Below are 26,118 nucleotides of genomic sequence, written 5' to 3' on the forward strand. Positions count from 1 at the left end.
GGTATGGTGGTGTTGGTGGAGGTGGTGGTGGTGGTAGTGGTGTTGGTGTTGGTTGAGGTGGTGTTGGTGTTGGTGGTGATGGTGGTGGTGGTGTTGGTGTTAGTGGTGGTATTTGTATTGATGGTGGTGGTGTTGGTAGAGGTGGTGTTGGTGGTGGTGGTGTTGGTGGAGGTGGTGTTGTTGGTGGTGGTATTATTATTGGTGGTGGTGGTGTTGGTGGAGGTGGTGTTGGTGGGAGTGGTGTTGGTGGTGTTGTTGGTATTGGTATTGGTGGTGGTGGTGGTGGTGGTGGTGTTGGTGTTGCTACTAGTAGGCAATGGCTGAGGATGTTCCCAAACCTCCTGTGATAAACAAAGAATTAACCTGTCCAAAACGTCAATAGTGCTGAGGTTGGAAAAAACCTTACAGAGGGAGTCTACTGGAGGTTTCAGAGCAGGGTAAAGAAATGACTGAGGTTGAGTTCAGGAGGTCTTATTTCTACCCATTCCTTCAACACACCCCAAGTTCCAACAAAAGGACTGGCCAAATTGATAATATACACATTCATGTATGAATCCTTCCAACAAATGTTTATTGAGTGTCTAGGAGGAAATGGCAACCCACTCCAATATTCTTGCCGGCAAATTCCATGAAAAGAGGAAATTCTATGAACAGAGGTAGGCTACAGTTCACTGGGTTGCAAAGAGTCAGACACTACATAGCCACTGAACAAGAACAAGCCTGTTTTCTAGACATAGAGTTAAATACTGGGAGGTGGGTACCAAGCAGAAGTGCCCCTAACTTCAGAGAGACAAGTGTTTCTATGGTTGGTTTTGTGTTTTATCTACTAAAGTGTGTGACTGATGCAATTGACAGAGGTGCCTTTAGGGGAGTTTTCAATGTATCTTCCTGACACTGCTTTTTGATTCCTCTCTTCCTTGCAAATCTTTCTCCTCCTTTAACTACCAGGTCAAACAACAATGTTGCATCTTAAATAGATTGGAAGGCACCTGTCTCAACTTTCCCAGCCCTTCTAGATTCCCCATAAGCGCTGCCCGAGGCCCCATGAGGACTCACAGTTACCACACTGCAGACCTATCCCCCATTTACTTCTCTGTCCTCCCATACCTGTCTGCTCCTCTAGGTAAGGCAACCACTGAATCATTCTGTATGCTGAGTACCTGTCACAACTCAATCATAGATTTGACTGACTGAACAAATTAATGCAGAATAAATTCCTGAGGGAAGAAGGTAGAGGAACGGAACCCAAATAAGATGATGGAATATTCCAGCATGAGGGACTGGGAGTCTAAATTCAACTGAAAGTAAGGAAAGCTGATGGAAGAGGCATTTCAAGGGCAGAACCCAAAGAACTTGGTGATGTGCAGGAAGTGAAGACAGCTGATATTCAGGTCACTAGGCAAATTTTTGTGAAGATGAAAATTAGATTGTAGGGCTTAAAGGGGAAAAAAATGGAGAGTGAGAATGAAATAGAAGAAATGGGCATGGTATTTAAGTGATTGAATAACTGAGAGAGAGAAAGGGAGGTGGCGAGGGGAGAGACAGAAAAGCTAGAAGAAACAGGAGACCAAAGCTGTTTTTTTCCCCAAAAGGGTAAGTGGATGGAAAGACATAATTCCCAAAGACCCAAGGAAGGAATTAGAGGGGGAGGTGGGAGGGGGAAGTGGAGATTAAGGATATTTGAGATAGGGTGTATCAATAATATTATAAGATCCCTCAGGTGATTTGGACTAACCTCTCCCAATTCTCTTGGATTCAGATGATACAGAGATGATATTTTTAGAAAAGAAGTTCTCAAAAGGATTTTTATATGTTGCTGCTGCTGCTGCTGTTAAGTAGCTTCAGTCGTGTCCAACTCTGTGCGACCCCATAGTCGGCAGCCCATCAGGCTCCCCCGTCCCTGGGATTCTCCAGGCAAGAACACTGGAGTGGGTTGCCATTTCCTTCTCCAATGCATGAGAGTGAAAAGTGAAAGGGAAGTCACTCAGTCATGTCTGACTCTTAGCGACCCCATGGACTGCAGCCTACCAGGCTCCTCCGTCCATGGGATTTTCCAGGCAAGAGTACTGGAGTGGGGTGCCATTTTATATGTTAGGTGCACCTAAATGCACATTTCCTTCCTTTGTAATAATATCCAACATTTATATAGCACTAACTTTGAGCCAAGTTCCACTCTGTTTTACACATACTAACTCATTTAATCCTTACAATAATTTTGAGATACATACTAACAGCATTCCAACTTTAGTGAAGCACAGAGAGGGGCATTGCTGGGGGTTGGACCTAGGTCGACTGACTTTAGAAGTAGTATTCTTAACCACCTGCTTTGCAAACTCTCAAATAGGATTTACAAATGAAATAGTGAACAACTAATTAGATTTGGTGGGAAATTCCTAAATTCTTGTTTATTAAAACTTTGGTTTGTTGTTCAGTCACTCAGTCGTGTCTGACTCTTTGTGACCCCCTAAATTCTAAACTTAATTTTCTTTCACCCAGAAAAGCTATGAGGACTTCCTATTCTATAAGCAAGCCCTGTCATTTTGCTGCTTTTTAATTTTGTCATTATATCATCCCAAGGGCAGAGGAAAAAAAAAAGAGGGTGCTTATAAAGCTAAGTATATATTTAACTCTTCCTAACATCTGCAAGTCTATTTTTAACTTGGAAAGGGACAAAATCAAAATGCCATCTTGAATTTTAATTCTAAACTGAGTCATGACCTTAATACAACTTAGCTGTTTCTTGTCATAAATTACTATTTGTTCCCTGATCCACATAACTATATCCAATTTTGCTATCACATAATTTGAACAGAGCAAAAATAAAGTTCCTCTTGCTATATTCTTTGCTATAAAGCTCCTACATCAAGAGATGTAGCTATATTAGTTTTGTTCCTTGTATTTCTTATTTGCTAAACTATATAATTAAACATTAATTAAGGGTCATAAGCAGTTTCATGATAAAATGTCAGACATCAAAGGTCATGTTAATTATTACTTACACTATAATTTCATCTCTATCATTCAATCATTACTAACAATTTTGCTCCATGGGAACCACTGCCAAGACTGTAAGATTAAAAAGACTTAACTAGCTGCTTTCAACTGTGCTCGTTGGTGACCCCAAACAAAGAAGCTCATTTACATTTTTGCATGCATTGATGTACTCAGCTACAGCTCTCACTCAGAGGTTTTCTTTTTTTTTTTTTATTGGAGTGTAATTGCTTTCAATGTTGTGTTAATTTCTGCTGTACAATGTGAATCAGCCATAAGTATACACATATCCCCTTCTTTCTGAATCTCTCTCCCACCCCAATGACCATCCCACGCCTCTCGGTCATCAGGTCATCACAGAGCACTGAGGTGAACCCCCTGTGCTGTACAGCGGCTTCCCATAGCCCATCTATTCCACACGTGGTCGTGTATATATGTCAGTGCTACTCTGCCAATTCGTTACACCCTCCTTTCCCCACTCTGTCCACATGTCCATTTCCCACGTCTACATCTCTATTCCTGCCCTGCAAAAAGAAATCATCTGTACCATCTTTCTAGATTCCACGTTCATACATTAATATATGGTATTTGTTTTTCTCTTTCTGACTTACTGCACTCTGCAGGACATCACTCAGAGGTTTTCAAATAACTTTTAATAGCAGAATGCTGTTGTCAAATGAAATCTTATGTGGGAACTGCACCATGAAAAGCGACTAAAATCTTTTATTAGTATATATTTATACTTTTTCTTATGGTAAATTCAGTCAATAAAAACTCACATGGGGGATCAACTCAATGTTAATATCTGGCAAATAAATATTTGGCTGTCCAGGCTTCTTTACTTGAGGTTTCAAATTTAAATTAAATGGCTGTGGACCTCCTGAATCTTACCTTTTTTACACAGTTACACATTTCTATTCTAAATCAAAATTATCAGATCTAGAAGATATCATACCTGTGTCCTGTGCTTGCAATTACAATCTTATCTCCTGGTTTCCATGTTACTGCTTCTTGTAAAATCAAAGTCCATTCCCCTGCCTTTGCAGTATGAGCCAAACGAGTCCAGATCACAGGAACAGGCAGGCCTGGAGCCAACATACAAACCAACTGAGAGTTTCCTCAGGTATGTCTTCTGGAATACTAAGAGTTTTATGCATTTTAATCTCCTGGATTGAATAACTTTTGAGAAGATTCATTTTAACTTACCATCTTATACCTTTCTCAAAAAAAAAAAAAAAACATTTAGAGTGCTTGCTTTATAAAAGTAACAGTCACATTAATAACATGTATGGGTCTACACATTTTGTAAAAGTCCTTCTGGCAATGATATATTTCATTGATAACAATCTCCTTTATATAAACTCAGTATCAATGGCATCATTTTGCTGTTTAGTCCCTCAGTTATGTCCGCCTCTCTGCGACCCCATGGACTGTAGCCCACCAGGCTCCTCTGTCCATGGGATTTCCCAGGCAAGAACACTAGAGCGGGTAGCCATTTCCTTCTCCAGAATGGTATAATACTCTTGATAAAATGGCCAGAGGCATACATTGATAAAATGACCAGGGACATACATTGATAACATGGGCAGAGGCCTATTACCTTGTCTTTGTTGATAGGAGTTGCTTAAATTGATAATCTGGAAACAAATGAAATGTGTAAATTTCTGAAAATTTCATTAGTGTAGATATTTAGCCCAATGCAGGACATATATGGTCATAATTGGGTATTGTGTTTCTATATTATAAACTGATAAAACAAGTAGATTATTACAATAGAGAGGGCTTCCCAGGTGGCACTAGTGGTAAAGAACGCACCTGCCAATGCAGGAGACATAAGAGATGTGGGTTCAATTCCTGGGTTGGGAAGATCCCCTGGAAGACGGCATGGCAACCTACTCCAGTATTCTTGCCTGGAGAATCCCATGGACAGAGGAGCCCAGTTGGCTACAGTCTATAGGATCACACAGAGTCAGACACGACTGGAGTGACTTAGCACGCACGCACATTACAATAGAGAAGACTTCATATAAAAAGGTTCACACCATACTTCCTTTAAACAATGCTACCCTGACACCACAAACAGGATTACAATAATTTTTCTTTGCTGATAATTTTCCAGAATATAGTTACAGAAAAATGCAACTATAAATGTATAGTTGTATGTTAGAAAGAGCCCATTTTAAAATACAAATGGAAGACGTGACAATTTTTGCTTCCAGACTTAATGCTTTTCTATTCAGATAGGATGAATAAAGAAAACAATCAATATGGACAGTCTCAAGTGCTAAATTAGGCAAACAATGTGACGGAAGGGCTTTCCAGGAGTGACCTTGGTTGTGTGTCTTGGTAGTCTGTAGGGGCTGACCTGGCCTGTGTGAAGGAGGGAAGAGATAAAGGGGGGTAAAGAGAGAATCCATAAAGACAGGAGAAGCTTGGCAAGGCTGCATTTAGAGAGTTATCAGGAGGATTATCTCTGGCTTCTTGGCTAGTCTCTCCTGGACCAATTCCCTGAGCCATACCATGCAGATCCAGGATTCCTTCCCTCACAGCCAGCGTTTTGGCGCCATATACTGGGAGTTCAGGAGACCTCAGGTGCCCGTGCAAGGTAATGACCGCCCTGTGTTGAAATGGGGCTGCTTCTGTCCCAATCTGCAAGGGATTTCACGAGCATCACTCAAAAAGCTGAAACTCATTAGCCACGATTGTAATCACCCAAAAACAAATTCCTTCCTTCTCTCCCCTCTTTTGAGAATGGATTACTCCATTCTCAATATGGAGAGAGAAAGATAAACCTTACATTTTCCTCCATAAGATAAACCTTACATTTTCTAGTCAGTCAAATACACTGTGTCAGGCCTTTGGAAAGGATACTGATTGACTTTGGCCACATATAGCTCAGAGGTAATTTTTTTTTTTTGCACTATTTAAATTTCTGCTCTCTGCAAGTATGCTTTATCTTCGCATTAAAAGCACAAAAATATTCTGGGATCCAGGAAAAAAGACTTTATGCTAAGAACTGAGATCTACAAAAAAGTAAATTGGTGATAGTATAGCATAATTAACTGTCCACTTTACACATGATATTTTAAAAAGAAATGGAGAGAGGTTATCAATAAACACAGTTCAAATTATCTCATATACCTGCAGAATGCCTCCATCTGTAATTAGAATATTTTCTGCCTGGAGTTCAATGTCAGCTTCATGAAATATTAGAGTTCCACCTAAAAACCATACAATTTTGAAATATATTACAAGGAAAATTCATATTAAAGCTATTTATTAAATTATACATTAAAAATTTGATTTTTTATTCCTATCTGCTATCACTATGCATGTCACTTCACTTCAGTTCTTTGGCAATATTAAATAAAATCAAACCCCAAGCCAGATTATTTTCCCTTGATCATTTGTTATTTTAAATGCTACTAAATAGTGCAGCTACAGTTTCTAGTTCTACAAACACAGGACCTCAAATTTAAATTAAGAACAAAAAATTGAAAGAAAAGAAAAATACTTTTTATAGAAAGTATTGTAATGTCAACATTAGCATTGAACTTTTATCCACTAATTTGCACCAGCAATAGCTATAGCCTATGATTAGCATAATTAAAGAATGTGCTGGGATACATTTTTTTAAGACACTGATGTAGTTTTGTGGACAGTAAAACTTCACTTGTTCAAATGTTCAATAATTATTAACTTCAAAGAAGTGAAATGCTGCTATTATATCAGGATTTGAAACAAAAACAAAAAGCAAAGGTCTTTGATTAGCTAAGACCATTATGGCAAAGCTTTATATATTAAAGCTCCAAGTGTTTTATTCTTGCCAATTATTCTCTCTTTTACACATAGTTGTACCAGTTCTGGTTATTTAATTTTCTGTATTAAAAATAGAATATTAAGAAGCAGAGAGAATTTTGGGTAACAGTTGAAAGCAGGTTCACAGGCAAAGGTTAAACCCCAATCTGACATCCAAGAGGAGCAAGAGGGGGTCATTTAGTATAGAATTTAACACATCTCCGTGGTTTTTACAATCCCCAGGACCCACTATACTAGTTTTTCTAAATAGGAAATACTATTTTACTGTTTAATTCACTCCATGTGGATTCACTTACACATATACACACACAAACACACACAGTTATTGAAACAAAAGTTTAAGAAATATTTAACTTTAAAAAAACACGCTTACCCATATGAATGTGGTACACTCTGATATTTTCTATTCTATTTTATTAAAAACATTCTGGTGGCAACACAGTAAATAATTTTATAACCACAAATGGATAATAACACTCAATTTAATAAATTTAGCACTACACTCTGAATTTGAAACATGATATAACTGTGGATGTTCATAATCATGAATCTTGATTAAATTAATCTCACAGAACCATTTCATAGGCAGAGTCTTAGAAACAGATTTTCAAAAATTTACCTTGAATAAGCAACATTTTCAGGATAGGGGTATTTTGATCCAGCAAAATTATCTGTCCTTTTGTAATAACAACTAGGGAGCCTTCCTCTGGGGGAGATTTTCCTCCCCATGAGGAGTTGGAGGACCAAGTGTCCACATACAGGAAGTCAGCATTAGCCTGTAACATAACATAAGAGACTTTAAAAATTTAATTTAGAGATTTCATCATTTAATTTCTCAAAATGAAGAAATCTGACAACAAACATCTTCATTAACAATAAAGTATAACCTACTTTAAATACATTAGAGCTGCCAGTTGATTCATTTCACAATAATAAAAAACTTAAAAAATCTATTACCAATTACCTGCAACCCAGAATAATCAGAAGTCTGAAATTATAAACATTTTAGTAATAAGTAAAAAAAAACCTACTTTAAATGTTTTATAGTCACATCTCAGTTATTTTTTGGAGAAATTAACAAAGTAAAAAGTCCATTACTAGTGACTTCACTTCCCATAAGGCTAGTTTTTCTACTGCCGAGACTACTCTATGCCACAGCACTGTTACCCGTTTGGCCAGGCCGGTGCTTCTGATGCTGACATGGACTGGAGCCCACCCTGAAGGAGAGTGGGCATTTGTCATGCAGATGACACAGGTCTCGTTGGAATACTCAACATCACACGTGGCTTCAGCTACGGTAACGAGAACATCCTCTACATTTTCACTGTAAAGTAAAAAGGAGGAAAACAAAACGTTGATGTTTTTCTCAAATTTCTAGGTCACACTGACCACCCTATTATTTGTATTATTGTAAAAATAATGATCTTACCCCATGAGCTATCAAAGTGCAGACTGACACTTTTTTGAGCAGTAAAACTTTAAAATATTTGTTGAGAAAAAAGTAAACAAAGAGATTAAGAGGTTGGGAAATAAAACTATATAAACTAGCAAGTTCTGCAGCACTGGAGAAAAAAATGCTTCGGTTCAAACTACTGAGAGATTCTACATTCTTCTCCAAAATGGCACTTCAATAAGAGACTTTATTGTGATCATTTTGTCTAGCTGACATTTTTGCCATATTCATAGACTTTGGGACTTAACCACTGTGTAAAAATCCAAGTCCAATGTAGTTATAAGTATGTGAGGAATTAGCTTTGCCTGCTATGATTTCAATGATCTGGGGTTTTGAAGTCAGCCTTAACTACTTGAAGGATGATGGTAGTGCAGTACATAAGTTTGAGCCAAAATAATGGAACTTGTTTAGGAAGAAGGAATCTAAATAGTTACAATGAAATGGATCTGGTGCTTGAAGAGATGTTTCATTCAACCAATGAAGCAGATGATGGTTGCAAATAAGATTTGGCGGAAAGCATAACAGGAAAGTGATTTATACTTGTGATGTTACTAGGATATGGGGAAAATCAGTATCTTCTTTAATTTTAGTTTTCTAACTATAAAATGGGATTTAAAATATCTAAGAAGGTAAGCCAGGAAGATTCTATGGAGTAGAAAGGTTTGTGACACAGAGTGTGCAGTCAGTAAACAGTAGTGTGGCTTTTCAGCAGATGGGCACACATTTCAAGTGCTCAGTTGCTCAGTCGTGTCTGACTCTTTGCTACCCCATGGACCATAGCCCGCCAGGCTGGAGTTTCCATTTCCTCCTCATTCCAACCCAGGGATCAAACCCATGTCTCTTGCAGCTCCTGCAGTGGCAGGTGGATTCTTTACTGCTGCGCCACCTGGGAAACCCAGGCACACATTGTTGTTGTTGTTTAGTCACGAAATCGTGTCTGACTATTTTGCAACTCCATGGACTGTGGCCTCCAGGCTCCTCTGTCCATGGGATTTCAGGGAAGAATACTGCAGTGGGTTGCCATTTCCTTCTCCGGGTACACATTATTTGACTATATTTAAACACTGTCCTGGCACATGAGAAAGCAGGTGTAATGGCTTGAGTCTGGAAAGACGCACTCCTGTACGTGTAATGTGAAGACAGTACCTGAAGCCTGATCCCAAGACTGTAAGTCTGGTGCCCCCTGCTGTACTGCCTCTCTTGGGAGCTATTTCCGTGATGAACGGCGTCATTGACATGTTGTATGTAAAAGGAGCCGTGGACTGAGAGGAATCATTCCCGTTGACCACACTCACTTCACAGGCTTGCTCGGGTCCCCTCCCTGTGATAGGAGGACATCAAACTGAGTTCAGTTCTGCCATCAGGCCCTTACTCATGTCCAAAACCCCCAAATATTTTCAATAACACCTTCCTTACCCAAAGTCACTTTCACTGGCTATATGTGAGTTAATAAGAATGTCTAGCATTAGTCAAAAACCTCACAAAATAAATGCACGTTCTCACCAGAGGGAAAACCCTTAGGTCCTTCCTCAGAGCCTCTTACTATAGATGATTCTACAAACCTGCCTGTTCAGTTTTCCAGTCTTAGAGGATTCAACACTGCAAATTAAAGAGGAAGGAACAAAGAACCACTCACAGCAGGTGCGCTGACAATGGCAAGGAGTGGCAGTTAAAAGTAAGGTGAGAGACAGAAAAACTACAGACATGCAATCCAAAAATGTTGAAAAAAGAAGCAGAGCTCATGTTAAGGCAAACAAATCTTGACAGGTCTTGATAGCATTGCTGCATTAAAAAAAAAAAAAAAACCAATCAGAATACCAACTCTGATGTTAAAATGATAAACAAGCCCAGTCACAAAATGTTACATTTTCCTAAATATTCTTTAAGAAATCAGAAGAAGCAAAAATGTTTAGAAAAGCTTCATCCAATTTTGTTAATGCTTTAAAAAAATGTTTATATATAAACCATATCCCTTATTCATCTATATTATTCTCTTTGGTTCTTCTTAAATTTTGCTAGATAATTAAAGTTTATTGTGTACTTAAGATACCCGATATTTAAACTCCACAATAACCCATCGAATTAGGGTTAATATTATCTCCTTTCAATAGCTGGACAAATTGAAGCAGAAAGGAGTTGAGTCACTTAGCTGAGATGACAATGGTAGAATGAATTCAGGGGCTCCTAAAAGGGCGGGCTTTTAACCATTAAATAAAACTAAGTAAGAGTGGACTTCCCTGGTGGTCCACTGGTTAATAATCCACTTGTCAATGCAGGAGACATGGGTTGGGGCCCTGGTCTGGGAAGACTCCACGCGCTGCAGGAAAACTAAACCCATGGACCACAGCTACTGAGCCCGTGTGCTCCTACAGCCTGTGCTCACAGCAAGAGAAGCCACCGCAATGAGAAGCCTGCACGTCGCAAGGAAGAGCAGCCCCTGCTGGCCCCAACTAGCGAACGCCTGTGCAAAAAGCAACGAAGGCCCAGTGCAGCCAAAAGTAAATAAATAATTAAAAATTTAAAAAATAAATAAGAGTAATAATAACAGCAAGTCACGGATCATGTTTGGATATCATTTTATCCACTTTACACACATTGGCTTATCAAGCCTCACAATAAGTAGGCTAATTATTTTCCTTTTACAGAGGAGGGAACCAAGGCATGGAGAGGTTGAATAACTTGTTCAGAAACACAGCCGGGGTTGGCATCTTGGCAATGAGTTATCAGAATTCACTTCCTTCATAACCATTATACTATATATATATATATATATATATATATATATATATACACACACACCATATATATAGCATACTGTACCATATACACTGTCCTAACTTTAAGGAAAAGTTAATACTCCAATAGGTACTAAAAACTTGTTTTCCATTTGGTATGCTCCTTATGTAATAAACCAAAAAACTGCAATTTGTTACAAACAATTCAGTTTAACTCAGATGTCATGAATCTTGGAAATACACAAGGGTAGAAAGGAAAATTCTGAAGAAACTGCTGAAAATCAGGAAATCCATAAAGTTGATTCAGTTGCCCTAATGAACACTAAACCTTGATAAAAAAGAAACTCAGACTGATCTCTATAAAATGAAACAGTTCTCAAAGACTGCCATTCTTTTTCTGACTGTTCGTGCATGCTAAGCTCAGTCATGTCTGACTCTGTGCGACCCTATGGACTGTAGCCTGCCAGGCTCCTCTGTCCATGGGATTCTCCAGGCAAGAATACTGGAGTGCGTTGCCATGCTCTCCTCCAAGGGACTACTTACCATTACTTGGTGGAATGTCACATAATAATGTTGTGCGATTAGATTTCAGTTTGTTGACTGCACATTTTGAGCCACACACTAACACAACTGAATTTTGTGGATTAAACCCAGTGCCTGTCACAGTCATGGTTTGACCACCACCGAAGCTCCCTAGTGAAGAGATGTAAGAAGGAAAGACAAAGTTAATGAAAAGAAAACCTCATCTGTACATATATTTAATACCTGAAATGGAAGCTAATTTCATTAAATGAAAAGATTCTTAGAACTGAAAATTTTGATATTATTGCAGCAGAATCTCTTTTGATTGTAGTGTTTTAAACCCCTCACTGAGTAAATGTCACATTTAGTCATTTATTTAAACTACTTCTAGGAATTTAAATTTTATTTAATAGAAATGTCACAAAGAATTTGAATAGTCAAAATGCAAATGTAAAATTCCTATTTTAGTTAAAAGTACATTGGTTATAATTTCTTAAGGTTTTTAACCACTAAAATAATTTTCAAACAGAAAAAGATATTTATTTATGTAGACATAATTATATGTCAGTGATATTTAAACATTTTTTTTAAAACATTTCCACACACAATCTGGACATTTTCAATAGTATTAAAATTTAAATATATTCTACAGCATGAAGAGAAATATAAGCATTAAACAAATATTTTGAAACTATGGATACCAATGCATGCTTCTTGGTGCATAAACAAAAATATTTTAATGTGCTACAGGAACTATATATTTTAGCAGGGTTGGAAGCGTATGTTTCTTTCTAAGTAAGTGTTTACTGAAACAATGTGAAATATTTCTAGGCTCTGGCACATTCATGCTTACCTTGGCTTGGATGAATACTGTCAATAGTAAGTGGGTACTTAAATACAACTGCAGACATGGCAAAGCCTTTTGTTTTATGATGCATCGTGACGGGAAAAGTGCCACCAGCATGATCTCCAACAATGCACTGCAATACAGTATCACTGACCATGGTCACATTACACTGCGTGTCACTTATCATCACCGAAATTTCCAAGATGTCAGTACCAAAATTAGATCCAGTGATCTGAATTTCAGTTTCAGGAGGACCTTAAAAAGAAAGGCAGTCCATTATCTATCCTATGCATATACATACCTAAACTCTAATACTTAGATATGCATTTAAAGATATACCTATTCACCTACATAAACAAAATTATATCTAGTATTTTAAAACTAATGTTAATGTAAACAATACATGTCATACACATTTTGGCTATAATCTCATTGCAGTTTTTGGTATCTTAACTGTAAGATATTTATAACAATGTTTATTATTTTCCAGTGCATCTGTCCATTCTACAGATGGAAGTTATAAGTTACTCGTAATTCAGGTTAATGGAAAAGAGAGAATAAAATAGACAAGATCTAGAGTTAGGAAGGAAGGACGAATGCCTGGAAGATGAAATTAATGCCTGAGCAGTGGGTGGTGGGTTAGAGTATATTTCAGGGATGAAACTTATTTTGTAAAACTTTTGGTACTTTCTTGATATTTGCAACCTTTCTGAGGAATGAACTATTTCTTCTTCACTCAGATATTTTCAATATACATGACTTGATAAACAAATCATGATATATAAATAATTAGGTGTATAATAATCAACACAGAAAGAAGGAATTAAAGACATAGATGAATGTTGATGTTAATGCCTTGAAAAAATGAAACTGGAATAAAGTATTTCAATCCTTCTGTTTCCTTTCTTCCTTCTTTTGACAAAAAGCATTGAGGGCATTACACATATGGAATTTTTCACAGGTCATCCAAACACATACTTATATACCTAAACAATAAGTGAATAGATATTAATCAACATAACTTGTTACAAATGCAGAATCACCAAGTAGTAGTTGGTTTTTAATTCAACTAGTGATAGTAAAAGTAACCATGTAATTGACCATAGTAAGCATCACTGAAATGTAAGTTGGCATTTTAAAGACCATAGATATTAATGAGATCTTTCATGTTGAGAATAGTTTTAGGATATAAGATTTTAAAATGCTTTAAGGTCTTAAAGTTTTAATCTTGTCTAGTATTTGCACTTTTCAAATGGAAGCATTGTTCTAAGAACGATCTGTACCTTGTGTCTCTTCAGTAAATAAAATAGCTCAGTTCTCACTTGTCTACAAGTCTCTTCTATCTTCAGATATGCTGCTTTCAAAAATACATTCAAAGTGAGATGAGACAGAAATGGTTCATGGAAATAAGGAGCATATGTCAATATCTAGTTCTTCATTTGCAATGATTACAAATATATGGGGGAGATGGACAGGGAGGCCTGGCATGCTGTGATTCATGGGGTTGCAAAGTAGTCAGACATGACTGAGCGACTGAACTGAACGGACGCCATTGTTATTGCTAATATTTACTTTTTAAAATTCTAAATGAGAAAACTTGATGTCTAACAAAAAATTTCAATAGCAAGCTTCTTGAAAGCAGAGAATATATCTTACCCATGACACTGTAAACTAACAAAGGCTTTTTTTAAAAGCCCAACATTTAATAAGTTCTTTATTAAAGGAACTTTTAAGTTGCATTATATGAATGAACTTCTATAACCTTATGAGAAAGGTATCTGCATGTATAAGGAATCTGATATTTTAAGAAACGTATCCAAAGTTTCACCACTGAAAAGTAGAACAGAGAAGATGTGAACCCAGGTATCTAGGCCATGTTCTCAGCCACGAGACTATAGCTGCCTCTCCAGAATTCATTACATGGATCATAAGCATTCCAACAGCTTGAAGATGATCAGAAACAGCACAGCACAGTGACAAAGGATCAAGAAGTCACTCCATCGATTCTTAGCTTAGAAAAACAACTCACTCCAAATAATTAAGTAAATATTGTTTTATAATATTTTTTCCATCTGAATGGGCCAATTACTCCCTTAAGAAGAATTTTGTTGTGTTAATAATCAACTGAAGTTTCATGGAAACAAAAGAACGACTACTTATGAATTTTAACAGGTATTTTCTGTGCCATATCAACACCAATGACACAAACTAATGAGCAATTTTATCCATCGATATCCAGCTATTTCTTCCTCATTTCAAAATTAGTTTAAGTTCATGGGGATTTTGTTTTAAAATAGAAGTGGGAATGTCACTACAATTATGATCTCAAGAATGTACAAAAATAATCACAAAATAGACACTACATGCTGTGCTTAGTTGCTCAGTTGTGTATGATTCTGTGTGACCCCACAGGTTCCTCTATCCATGGGGATTCTCCAGACAAAAATACTGGAGTGGGTTGCCATGCCCTCCTCCAGGGGATCTTCCAGACCTGGAGATCGAACCCAGGTCTCCCACATTCCAGGCAGATTCTTTACCACCTGAGCCACCAGGGAAGCCCAAGAATATACAAAAAATAATCACAAAACAGAGACTATACAGAACTCAAATCCCACGTATTGATTAAGAGGTATTGTCTAAAAACAATCCTAATAATCATTTGTAAACATTATTTCAATTCTATGCTAACTGATCATATTATATCAAGACACCCAAAAGGCAGGTCTTGGAGTACCTGTACTTGGGACAATTCCTTTGAGAAGTGGAGTATCTTCCAAGGCATACATAAATGACAGAGGCGGGTAAGCGACTGCATTCACAGAGATCTTCACACTGACCCTGCCAGCCGTCCCTGCCGGGGTATGGCAGTGGATGTCACTGGAATTGACAGAAAGAATTTGACAAGGTTCATTCCCAACAGTGACTGTGGTGTTGCCTGGAGAGAAGCCATTTCCTGTGACCATCAGAGTCGTTCCACCCCCAATGCTTCCAGAAGTCGGGGTGACAGATGCTACTGCGGGGCTGCTGACAGTCAAGTTTCCCAGAGCCAAGCCTTTTGTTCCCACCACCACACTAAGAGAATGAAGTCCAGCCGGAAGGGGAGTCATGAGAACAGTGATGTTATTTTCATTAACATCGATTGCTCTGAACTGTTGGTTTCCAATGAAAACAGAAATGTCCTCCAAGACAGTGCCAAAACCTTCCCCTTCAATAAGAACTTTTTCAGATCCTTGGATAGAGTTTGGGAAGATTCTTGTTACAAACACAGCGATGCTTTCTAGGTAGGAAAAGCTGCAGTTCCCCTGACACTGAGCAGGCACCCCGTGGATTAGGAGATTTACTTTCACAGGCTGTTGGGGTGCAGGAGATGTTTCACATTCAATGGCTGTATAATTCACTGACAGAACTTTACATGGAAAATGACCCATCAGGACTTGTGCACCAGCAGAAGAAACTGCAAATCCAGAGCCTTTTATGGTCACTTTGGTCATTCCTGTAGTTGACCCTGCATTTGGTGATATCATGTCGATGTTTGGCAAAAGTACAAACCGCCTATCAAGTTCACTGGACAGTGTGTTGATGGCAGTGCCCAGGTTGTAGACAGTTACTGAGACAATTTCCCTGATGCCAACATCCATTGAGTTTTGAGGGTCAATACGACACACAATGGAATTGTTACTACTTTCTTCTACAACACAGGGATAGCTACCAATGTTAACCTGAAAGTAAAGTGAACAGACGAACAAGTCAATACATTACTCGAGCATGAACTTAGATTTTGCATTAGCAATGACTAAATTTGAAAAATCGATCATGTGAAAACTTTTTATTCATAAAATTAATTTGGGAGACTGATTAAGGTATATTTTGGATTGACCTTAAAACTAAACTATGAGGACTTCCCTGGTGGTCCAGTGGCTGGAACTCCAGGCTCCCACTGCAGGGGGCCTGGGTTCGATCCCTGGTTGGGAAACTAGATTCCACATGCCACAACTAAGACTCAGAGCAGCCAAATAAATAAATAAATATTTTTTAAAAACCTAAACTATGATCATACACAAATATTCGTAGCTACATTATTGATAATAGCCAAAAAGGTGAAAAGAACCCAAATATCCATGAGCAAATGGGTGGATAAATAAACTGTATACCTTATGCAATGGAATATTATTCAGCCGAAAAAGAAATGAAGTACTGCTACATGGTACATCGTGGATGAACCTTGAAAACGCTATGCTTAGTGAATACAGCTACTCACAAATGACCACATATTCTAAGATTCTATTTATAAGAATATTCACAAGAGGCAAATCCACAGAGACAGAAGGATTCATGGTTGTCTAGGGAGGGCCAGAGGTATGGAGGGGTTGCGGATAATATCTAAGGGTCACGGGGTTCCTATTTGGAGTAATGAAAGTGAAAGTGAAGTTGCTCAATCATGTCCTACTCTTTGCGACCCCATGGACTGTAGCCTACCAGGCTCCTCTGTCCATGGGATTTTCCAGGCAATAGTACTGGAGTGGATTGCCATTTCCTTCTCCAGAGGATCTTCCCAACCCAGGGTTCAAACCCAGCTCTTCCGCATTGTAGACAGACGCTTTACTGTCTGAGCCACCAGGTAAGTCACCAGGGAGTAATGAAAACATTCTAAAATTGACCACAGTAATGGATACACAACTCTGTGAATATACTAAAAGCTTCTGAATTTTGCACATTAAATAAATGCATTGTATGGTATATGAATTATATCGTAATTTTGAGCTGCTATAAATTAAACTATGAGGTTACGGATGAAACATCTTCCTTGTATGCATATACAGAAGTAAAAAGAAGATCTTTATAGTCTTACCTTATTAGCACATGTGAGATTACTGAAGCCACGTCCAGTAATTGTTATCAATTCATTTAGTGTTCCGACGGATGGACTAATGTGGCTTATAGACGGGGAAAGACAACTTGAAAGCTCAAAGAGCAATCTCTCTGAATTTTCAACCCTAGTACTGTTCAGGGCACACAGGGGTTCTCTTGCTTGGCAGCTTGCCACAGAGCTTCCCAAGTGCAAACTCACGGGTCTGCCTTTAAACAAAAGAACTGCTTGTAAGTCATGGATAAAATTCTAAAACAAGAACTGTTTTCAGGCTACATTACTCTATTTTGATGATGGTGGTTTATATTCTGGTAAATCCTTTTTATTTTTCAAATGACAAGAGGAGCCCCAGGCACTGCAAAGTTAAAAGACCTGGACAAAGATGATATGCTTAAGAGTGAATATAAGATTAATTTTTCAATTTCTCTAAGGCCAGATCCTATGGAGAAAATAAAATAATAACATTATCTCACATTTTAATATATTTTCAGACACTCACAGAGTATCAGAACTTTTTCACATTACATCTTATTTGAGGCACATGAGGATTCTGCAGACTGGCAGGACAGTATTAACAGGATCCTCATTTTATAGAATAAATGCTAGCCTCAGAGCAGTCCAGACCCATTCAAGGTCATGCGGCTAGTAAGAGACAGTCAGAGCCAGTCATCTGCCTCCTACTTCAGAAAGACTGCATACCCCCTGGGTTTCCATCTTTAACAGAAGTGACAGGGTTTCCACCTTTAACCTTCTTACCCTGAGCATATGTGGCTTCAGCGCCTCGCACAAACAGGTGCAGGGGAATGTGACTGGTTTCAGCTGGGAAAACGTTAATGACTCCTTGGAGAAAAATGGAGTGAGCCTCATCAACATACCCGCTGCTATAATAATGGATTCCAGGTGAAGTAAACTGGTAAGAAAATGAACCTGCCATAAAATGAGATTGTACATAATAAATATAAGCAATTAATGCATCTTTGAAAATAAATTTGAAATGATCCTTCAAACTCACATACAGACGACAGGTTTTCAAGAATATGATATTTCAACAGAAGTAGTAAGGAAATGACTATCAAAAGACCATAAAATGGCTATAAAAGAACTGTCCTGTATAATGAAATTCTATTCCATAAAGGCAAGCTCCAGCATTAATTTTTCTAGAAAAAAACATGTGATATCTGGCATAACTTACTGACTCCTACAGAAAAACTCAACAGGCAATGAAAAATAGTTCATGAATAAGAAGTTCAAGCTGCTACACATGAAGAACAAAATGGGAAGTCTAAAAGGCACATTGTACACTAAGCTGTCCTGGAAGACTGATTTTAGAGCTGATTTCAATCAACAGAAATTCATTACTTGCTACCAGGTTGGTATCATTAAAACACATACTTCAGTTATCTTTGTATTTTGCTTGTTTCAATATACTTTTCTGGTTGATTATTTCAGAATGAAAAGAGATATATCTGATATCAAAACTCAACTCTGATGTACAAAATGCCTTGCAGGCATTCATTAAGAATATTTTATAAATTTGAAGTATTTTGTGATAACAATAAAATGTCAACTAAACCATATCCTGTATTTGTATACATTATTTATGCAAAAGTATTTTAAATCTAAACAAATTTCTTTTTATTATATTTGGGAAAAAGAAATATGATGCAAAATGCAGCAAAGTGGAAACATACCTGATGCAGATTTTTCTCTTCCGTTGGTAAATCCTTTGCCATCATAAATTACACTTCCAGGACTGGAGACAGAGAAAACGCTGTATCCTATTCCCCTGAGATATGGATGTGCTTGCCAAAGCCATGTCACTGTGTCTCCCACAGACACATTTAAGACTGATGGTGACCAGGCATAACCTAATCCATGTACTGGGAGCAATTAAGTCATATTTTTTTTAAAGAAAAAAGGAAAAGTAGGAAAAATTCTTAATAACTATCTTTTAAAATATTGCCTTTTTATATAGCCACTAGTGAAAAAATTTCAGTTAACATTATAAAATTTTTATGTGTCTAACTCAAACACATAATAAAAATAAACAGAAATAATGGAAAGTGAGATAATGTGAAGCTAAGGAAAAGATAAATCACACAACTTCAAAACTGATGACTAAGAGACAATCAGAGTCTTTTTTGCAGACAATCTGCAAAAAATCAGAGTCAATAAACAAAATTGTTCAGAAATATCACATGGGGCTATTTTATAAAGCCATGATCAATTCTTTAAACTCAAAAATTTTCTCAGGCATTGAGGCATGCAAAATTCTACATAATTTCAATTTGGATATTTATTTAGAAACCCACAATGGGAAACAAACTATAGTAATTCAGAAGGTTCTGAATGGCAATAAAACCAAATGGCAATTCCTGAACTTGGAAATTTTAAACCTAGCCTTCTTAGATTCAAGTCTACCACTGATTCATACTACATGTGCCCCCTATGTCAAATGGATAAATTCTACACAAACTATAAACAAATTATACAAAGAGATAACAATACTTATGCTCTGAATACTCTGAAGTATTATAAGTAAAAATCTAATTCCAAGGTAACATGCCTCCATTATTTACAACATATAAAGGCCATCTTATACCTGAATCTTCCCCATTGTTGGTAATCCTAAATACATTCCCTGTTGAATGTAGAACACATTTTATGACAGTTTGTGATGATGATGTCACATTGCAAGGGAAGGACCCTGGAAAGAATAAAGATGGGGGAAAATACATTTTCTCAAATAGTTTTTGAGAAATACAGAGATGAAGCATAAGTAATAGATAGTCAAAGCCCTAAAAAGCTCCAATTACACAGTAGGATCTTTGGTACTTTTTTCTGATAGTAATTATGTTTGAGTACTGATTACTTTTAGAACAGAGACCTCTCATTTAAAGTGTTTGATACACATTAAATATTCAGACTATTTACTGGAGATGATGAGGGACAGTGAAGCCTGGAGTGCTGCAATCCATGGGGTTGCAAAGAGTCGGACACAACTGAGCGACTGAACAACAATAACAAACTATCAAAATCAAAAACAGTTAGTTTCTTTTATACCAGCTAACCAAATACACTTAACCTTTTATACATTAATAGAAAATATGAAGCTTCCATGACTGAGAGTATTTGTGTAATAACTCGGCACCCAGAGTGCATCCTTTAAGATGAGAAATATGATAACAGCCCTCCTGTGAGGATGAAATTATTACCTAAAAGCACAGTGTTCTCAGTTGGGATCGTGCTGAATCCGAAACCCATTATAGTGATTTCAGTTCCACCATATAAGGAGCCTTTCTGTGGAAACATGTTGGTCACTTCCAAAATATACTGTATAGAAGCACTTAACTTGTCTCTGCAAAAGAAAAATTAACAGCTATTTCAAGGAGCCTTACATGGGGTCATATTGCTTAACTCTACTTAGGACATGGTTCATTTAAGAGAAAATAATTGAATATCTAATTACCATACCTTGTTGATGCAAAACCCCAGTTTCTGACTTCGACACAGATATCATGTTTTCCAGGAGACAACTTGGGCAAAAGGCATCTAATATCTGTGAAGTTCCGGTGAAGGACCTGGCAGGATTTCCCTCCAACGTAGACCTCCATGTTTTGTGTCAGTTCATTTCCAAAGTTATAACCCTTAATCATTAAATTAACTTCTCCTATTATTTTAAAAGGAAAGAAAATTTTACAAAAAGAGCCCATGTATTATTTAGCGCAAAATTTGAATATTAAGTAAACCAACTCATCTCTTATCTTTCATTGGATTTAGGACATCCTAACACTTTGACTGTGTGGATCACAATAAACTGTGGAAAATTCTTCAAGAGATGGGAATACCACACCACCTGACCTGCCTCTTGAGAAACCTATATGCAGGTCAGGAAGCAGCAGTTAGAACTGGACATGGAACAACAGACTGGTTCCAAATAGGAAAGGAGTACGTCAAGGCTGTATATTGTCACTCTGCTTATTTAACTTATATGCAGAGTACATCATGAGAAACGCTGGCTGGAAGAAGCACAAGCTGGAAACAAGATTGCCGGGAGAAATGTCAATAACCTCAGATATGCTGATGACACCACCCTTATGGCAGAAAGTGAAGAGAAACTAAAAAGCCTCTTGATGAAAGTGAAAGTGGAGAGTGAAAAAGTTGGCTTAAAGCTCAACATTCAGAAAACTAAGATCATGGCATCTGGTCCCATCACTTCATGGGAAATAGATGGGGAAACAGTGGAAACAATGTCAGATTTTATTTTGGGGGGCTCCCAAATCACTGCAGATGGTGACTGCAGCCATGAAATTAAAAGACGCTTACTCCTTGGAAGGAAAGTTATGACCAACCTAGATAGCATATTCAAAAGCAGAGACATTACTTTGCCAACAAAGGTCCGTCTACTCAAGGCTATGGTTTTTCCAGTGGTCATGTATGGATGCGAGAGTTGGACTGTGAAGAAAGTTGAGCACCGAAGAATTGATCCTTTTGAACTGTGGTGTTGGAGAAGACTCTTGAGAGTCCCTTGGACTGCAAGGAGATCCAACCAGTCCATTCTAAAGGAGATCAGTCCTGGGTGTTTATTGGAAGGACTGATGTTGAAGCTGAAACTCCAATACTTTGGCCACCTCATACGAAGAGTTGACTCATTGGAAAAGACTCTGATGCTGGGAGGGATTGGGGGCAGGAGGAGAAGGAAACTACAGAGGATGAGATGGCTGGATGGCATCACCGACTTGATGGACATGAGTTTGAGTGAACTCCGGGAGTTGGTGATGGACAGGGAGGCCTGGTGTGCTGTGATTCATGGGGTGGCAAAGAGTCAGACAAGACAGAGTGACTGAACTGAACTGATCTGAACACTTTCAGAAGTAAAAGAAAATCAGTGAAATAATTGATAGCTGCCAGAGGGAGATAAAATTCATGTTCAATTATTTAACAGGGAAAAGAAAATGGCAAAGAATTTTTTTTAATTTAAATTTTTCTTATTGCATATGTTCTAAATAAACAGACCAGTTCATGGTTAAAAAAGAAAACCTGTGACAGGTTTTGCTTCAAGAAACATAACTGCAGGAGAAACTGCTTCAAAGCCTGTCCAGAAATGGCACACATACATATATTATTATATATGTATTCTGTTCTGTTCTGTTCAGTCGCCCAGTCATGTCCAACTATTTGTGATCGCATAGACTGCAGCACGCCAGGCCTCTGTCACTCACCATCTCCCGAAGTTTGCCCAAGTTCATGTTCATTGCATCAGACAAATACATATATTGTCCAATGCACTGGATACACACATATATATATCAAAAGACTAATTTTGTTGAAGAATTCCTTACCCAATATTATCCGTACTTTTGGACTAAAATCGGTTATAACTGGAGTCTGTAAACAACTATAACTATAAGCATTTTTTGCTGTGGCTTGAACTCCACTGGTAATAACTGAAATATCAACTGTACCCTCAATTCTCTGAAACAAGAGGGAAAAATAAAACAATTAGAAAATACTAAATGTTAAGATACAGAAATTCCATGGCTAAAAGCAAAAAGAATCTCTCAAAATAAACCTTTAAAGATTTTTTTCCCCAAAGTCATGAATCAGAGTAATTACCAGATACTCTGAAAGTTGTGATGTCAAAGGAGGAAAGTTATTGTATCAAATGTAGGTTATATGTTTAAATTCTTAGATAAAGGTATATGATATAGTGGTTTTGTGGGTGCTTATGATCAATTCAAACACATCTACATTACTGGATTCCCCAGGGTTCTTCAATGTTTTGGACAAGTGATTCTCTAATTAATAAAGCATATGATACTAAAAGTTTTGAGTCTTTTGCTCTTAAAATAGGCTTGAATGAAATATTTATTCCTCTTCATGGACAAAAGACATTATTATATCTTTTGTTGACATGGTTCCAGAATCCAAGACTGAAACCTAAGAAAAATAGATGCTTTCACCAATACAGCACACAATTCCCAATTAGGAAAAACAGTTTTCCCAGCATCTAGTATTTACTTAGTGCCCACTCAGTGTTTAACTGAATGACATAATTTAAATGAAGTTTTAATTTGCTATATCCCCCAAATTCTTATCTCCATCATTCAGTCCAATGCATGCTCAAATTCGGGGCTTCCCTGGTAGTTCAGCTGGTAAAGAAATGAAAGAGATCTGCAATGAAAGAGATCCCTGTTTGACTCTTAGGTCGGGAAGATCCCCTGGAGAAGGGATAGGCTATCCACTCCAGTATTCTTGGGCTTCCCTGGTGGCTCAGATGGTAAAGAATCTGCTTGCAATGTGGGAGACCTGGGTTCGATCCCTGGGTTTTGAAGATCCCCTGGAGAAGGGAATGGCTACCCACTCCAATATTCTGGCCTGGAGAATTCTATGGACAAAGGAGCCTGGCAGGCTACAGTTCATGGGGTCACAAAGCGTCGGACACAACTAAGCAAACTTCACTTCTCATATCAACTACATAGTAATATATACACTTGATTGCCTATAGCCTTAGATATTAGTGTCTTAATTCATCATCCTTCTGCACACAGTAAGTAAAACAGTTTTGGTTTAAATTTAAACACTATTTTTAAAAATAGAGGAACAATGAGTGGTCCTAAAATGTAAAATTCCATGGGAAAACTCACATTTTGTGTGTTTTCTCAACAAACTGAAACTTTAACACATTTAATGTATTTATATATTCCTTTAAAAAACCCAAAATGTCTAGAGTTGCTTCCCTGAATTTTTTATACTATTTATTACTGGTATATTTTTTCATCCTTGGATTTTCCTGGTCAACTCCCATTCATCATCCTTCCACTTCTGACAAGACACGAACCTGCTCATGAAACTCTTCCTGACATCCTCTCCCCACTGTATTTTACCTTCACTTGTGTGTTTACTTCTATTATTTCACATGAAACACACTATTTAACATTAGTGTATGTGCCTCTCTTCCTCAATGATGTTAAGATTGTGGAGATAATATTTTGTATTTGGATCTTGGCAGAAAAATGTTGAAGAATTGTTAAAGAGCATAATGAACCTCTGCACTCATTAGGTAAATAAGGCATTTGTTTCACCCTCTACTGAGATGCTCCGTAATTCGCACAATTTCAGAGTTAGAAAAAAATAACCAAAACTGGATGCCTTACTTTGGGTGTTCTGCAGGTTATTTTATTCAAATCCCCTTCAATTACATTGCAGGTTTCATTTCCGACTAATACCTTTGAATATTCATGAAAGCCAAATCCAGATACAGTCAGAAGAGTACCACCTTCATTAGTAAAAACACAAAATCAAGTAACAACAAAAACACAATAGATTAACAATAACAAAAAGACCCTTTGGCGTAATCTAACTCATCATTCAAGAATTGTCTAATCATCCAAGAGATGGGTTGGCAAGTAGATCAGGGACCACATAGCCTGAGCTCCAGAGTTTGGAATTGTAAAGGGGCTGGGCTAGGTGACTGAATGAAATAACACAGATTTGCAACTAACATTTGCTTCTGGACATTACTAGCAGCAACTGCTATTTTCCATAGTGTCTTCTTCATCCTATGCTATTTGTATTTATTCAACTAGTGGGAAATGAGAGTGAATTACTTTTAAGTAAATTAAAAACCCCAACAAAATAAAAATAACTTAAAATATAAACACAGAACACACCCAAAAAATCAAGACCAAAGCACAAAATCCAAAACTAAGCATGATCAAACAAACAAGCAAACAAAACGCAAAAGAAATAAAGCAAGACTGGAAAAATGCGTTATTTTCTTTCATCTTCTGCATCAGCCTCCCTTTCCCCGATTTATTCCTGGAACTTTTTCTGGGTCAAGTAGCTCCACTGAGACTGTGATTACAAATGGAGCAGTTGGTAAGCAGAATAATAACTAATAAATCTTATCTTGACATAATTAATGAGCTTGTTATAGAAACATGTAATAATTGATGATATTAATTCAATAACCTAAGACGTAGTAGAAGCAGTCACCCTGACTTGTGCTTCATAAGAAACAAAAGAATTAGTCATCCAGGGAATCACCGTGCCTTCCGAAGGAGGTGTCTCCTTTGTTCTGTACGAGGAAGGTTTGGAGTCCTCTCCCTTCACCCTGTTCTAGAAATAGTTCTAATTGTTTGGAACAATTAACTGTTACCTGCGAGGCTTCCAGAAGCAGGCCAGATGTGTGAGATCTGACTCTGATAAATGAAGTGGAATCCCTTCTCCTCTGCATTCTGTGCTAGTCCAGTACCAGCGATGGACACAGCAACTGGGAAACGTCCAGCACTTCCGTTCAGAATCTGGCATTTGATCTCATTTTCTTGTGATAAAAGAAGAAGAAAATGGTCAAGAAATGTTTTTGTTGTAAAAAATTACTGAAAATTTATGTTTGCAAATATAAAAGTGGCCTTCATTTTTATATTCCAAAGAAACATATCTAAGGAAAATTACTCATGTATTAATAGGAGGAAAACCTTTACAATCTACCTAATGCTATGGATCAGACCCTCCCAGAAAAATAGTAAGGTAAAATAATAATGAGGTCAGAGTAAACAATTTGCTCCTGAGTACTACTGTGGCAAAAAAAGTTACTATAATAACAATTTTAAATCCTAATATATAAGGTAATTTATATCAATAATTTAAAGATTTTGGTCCAATACATTGTTTATGTCACAAACTGAGTAAAATACTAGGTTTCAACAAGAAAAGTGATTAAAAACTAAGTTAAAAAACCAATTCTTCATTTAGAACAGTATATGTATATTTATAGTACAGTGCATGTCATCACCATCATTGTTATTATTATATACCATATAATAATATTGGATATTAGATCTCAAGAATCCATAGAAGATGCAAATTTAAAACAATTTAA

The 26,118-nt window shown here is 37.3% G+C and overlaps 1 protein-coding gene across 3 annotated transcripts in view; it reads right to left on the minus strand.

The window, feature by feature from the left end:
* Positions 1 to 26,118, minus strand: part of PKHD1L1 (PKHD1 like 1) — a 186,343-nt gene that overhangs the window by 88,304 nt on the left and 71,921 nt on the right. For all 3 annotated transcript variants that reach the window (XM_070802786.1, XM_070802788.1, XM_070802787.1), the window contains 18 exons: positions 25,396 to 25,560; positions 24,392 to 24,513; positions 22,577 to 22,709; positions 20,709 to 20,904; positions 20,450 to 20,592; positions 19,837 to 19,941; positions 18,926 to 19,114; positions 17,991 to 18,161; positions 17,217 to 17,443; positions 15,102 to 16,086; positions 12,374 to 12,622; positions 11,542 to 11,691; positions 9,410 to 9,584; positions 7,978 to 8,134; positions 7,430 to 7,586; positions 6,133 to 6,212; positions 5,511 to 5,640; positions 3,947 to 4,076 (listed from right to left, as the gene is read on the minus strand). In XM_070802786.1, coding sequence (XP_070658887.1) covers positions 3,947 to 4,076; positions 5,511 to 5,640; positions 6,133 to 6,212; positions 7,430 to 7,586; positions 7,978 to 8,134; positions 9,410 to 9,584; positions 11,542 to 11,691; positions 12,374 to 12,622; positions 15,102 to 16,086; positions 17,217 to 17,443; positions 17,991 to 18,161; positions 18,926 to 19,114; positions 19,837 to 19,941; positions 20,450 to 20,592; positions 20,709 to 20,904; positions 22,577 to 22,709; positions 24,392 to 24,513; positions 25,396 to 25,560 — 3,664 coding nt within the window. The remainder of the gene's footprint in view (positions 1 to 3,946; positions 4,077 to 5,510; positions 5,641 to 6,132; positions 6,213 to 7,429; positions 7,587 to 7,977; positions 8,135 to 9,409; positions 9,585 to 11,541; positions 11,692 to 12,373; positions 12,623 to 15,101; positions 16,087 to 17,216; positions 17,444 to 17,990; positions 18,162 to 18,925; positions 19,115 to 19,836; positions 19,942 to 20,449; positions 20,593 to 20,708; positions 20,905 to 22,576; positions 22,710 to 24,391; positions 24,514 to 25,395; positions 25,561 to 26,118) is intronic.

Source organism: Bos indicus, chromosome 14 (genome assembly GCF_029378745.1).
Source record: "Bos indicus isolate NIAB-ARS_2022 breed Sahiwal x Tharparkar chromosome 14, NIAB-ARS_B.indTharparkar_mat_pri_1.0, whole genome shotgun sequence".
Classification (NCBI taxonomy): Eukaryota; Metazoa; Chordata; class Mammalia; order Artiodactyla; family Bovidae; genus Bos; species Bos indicus.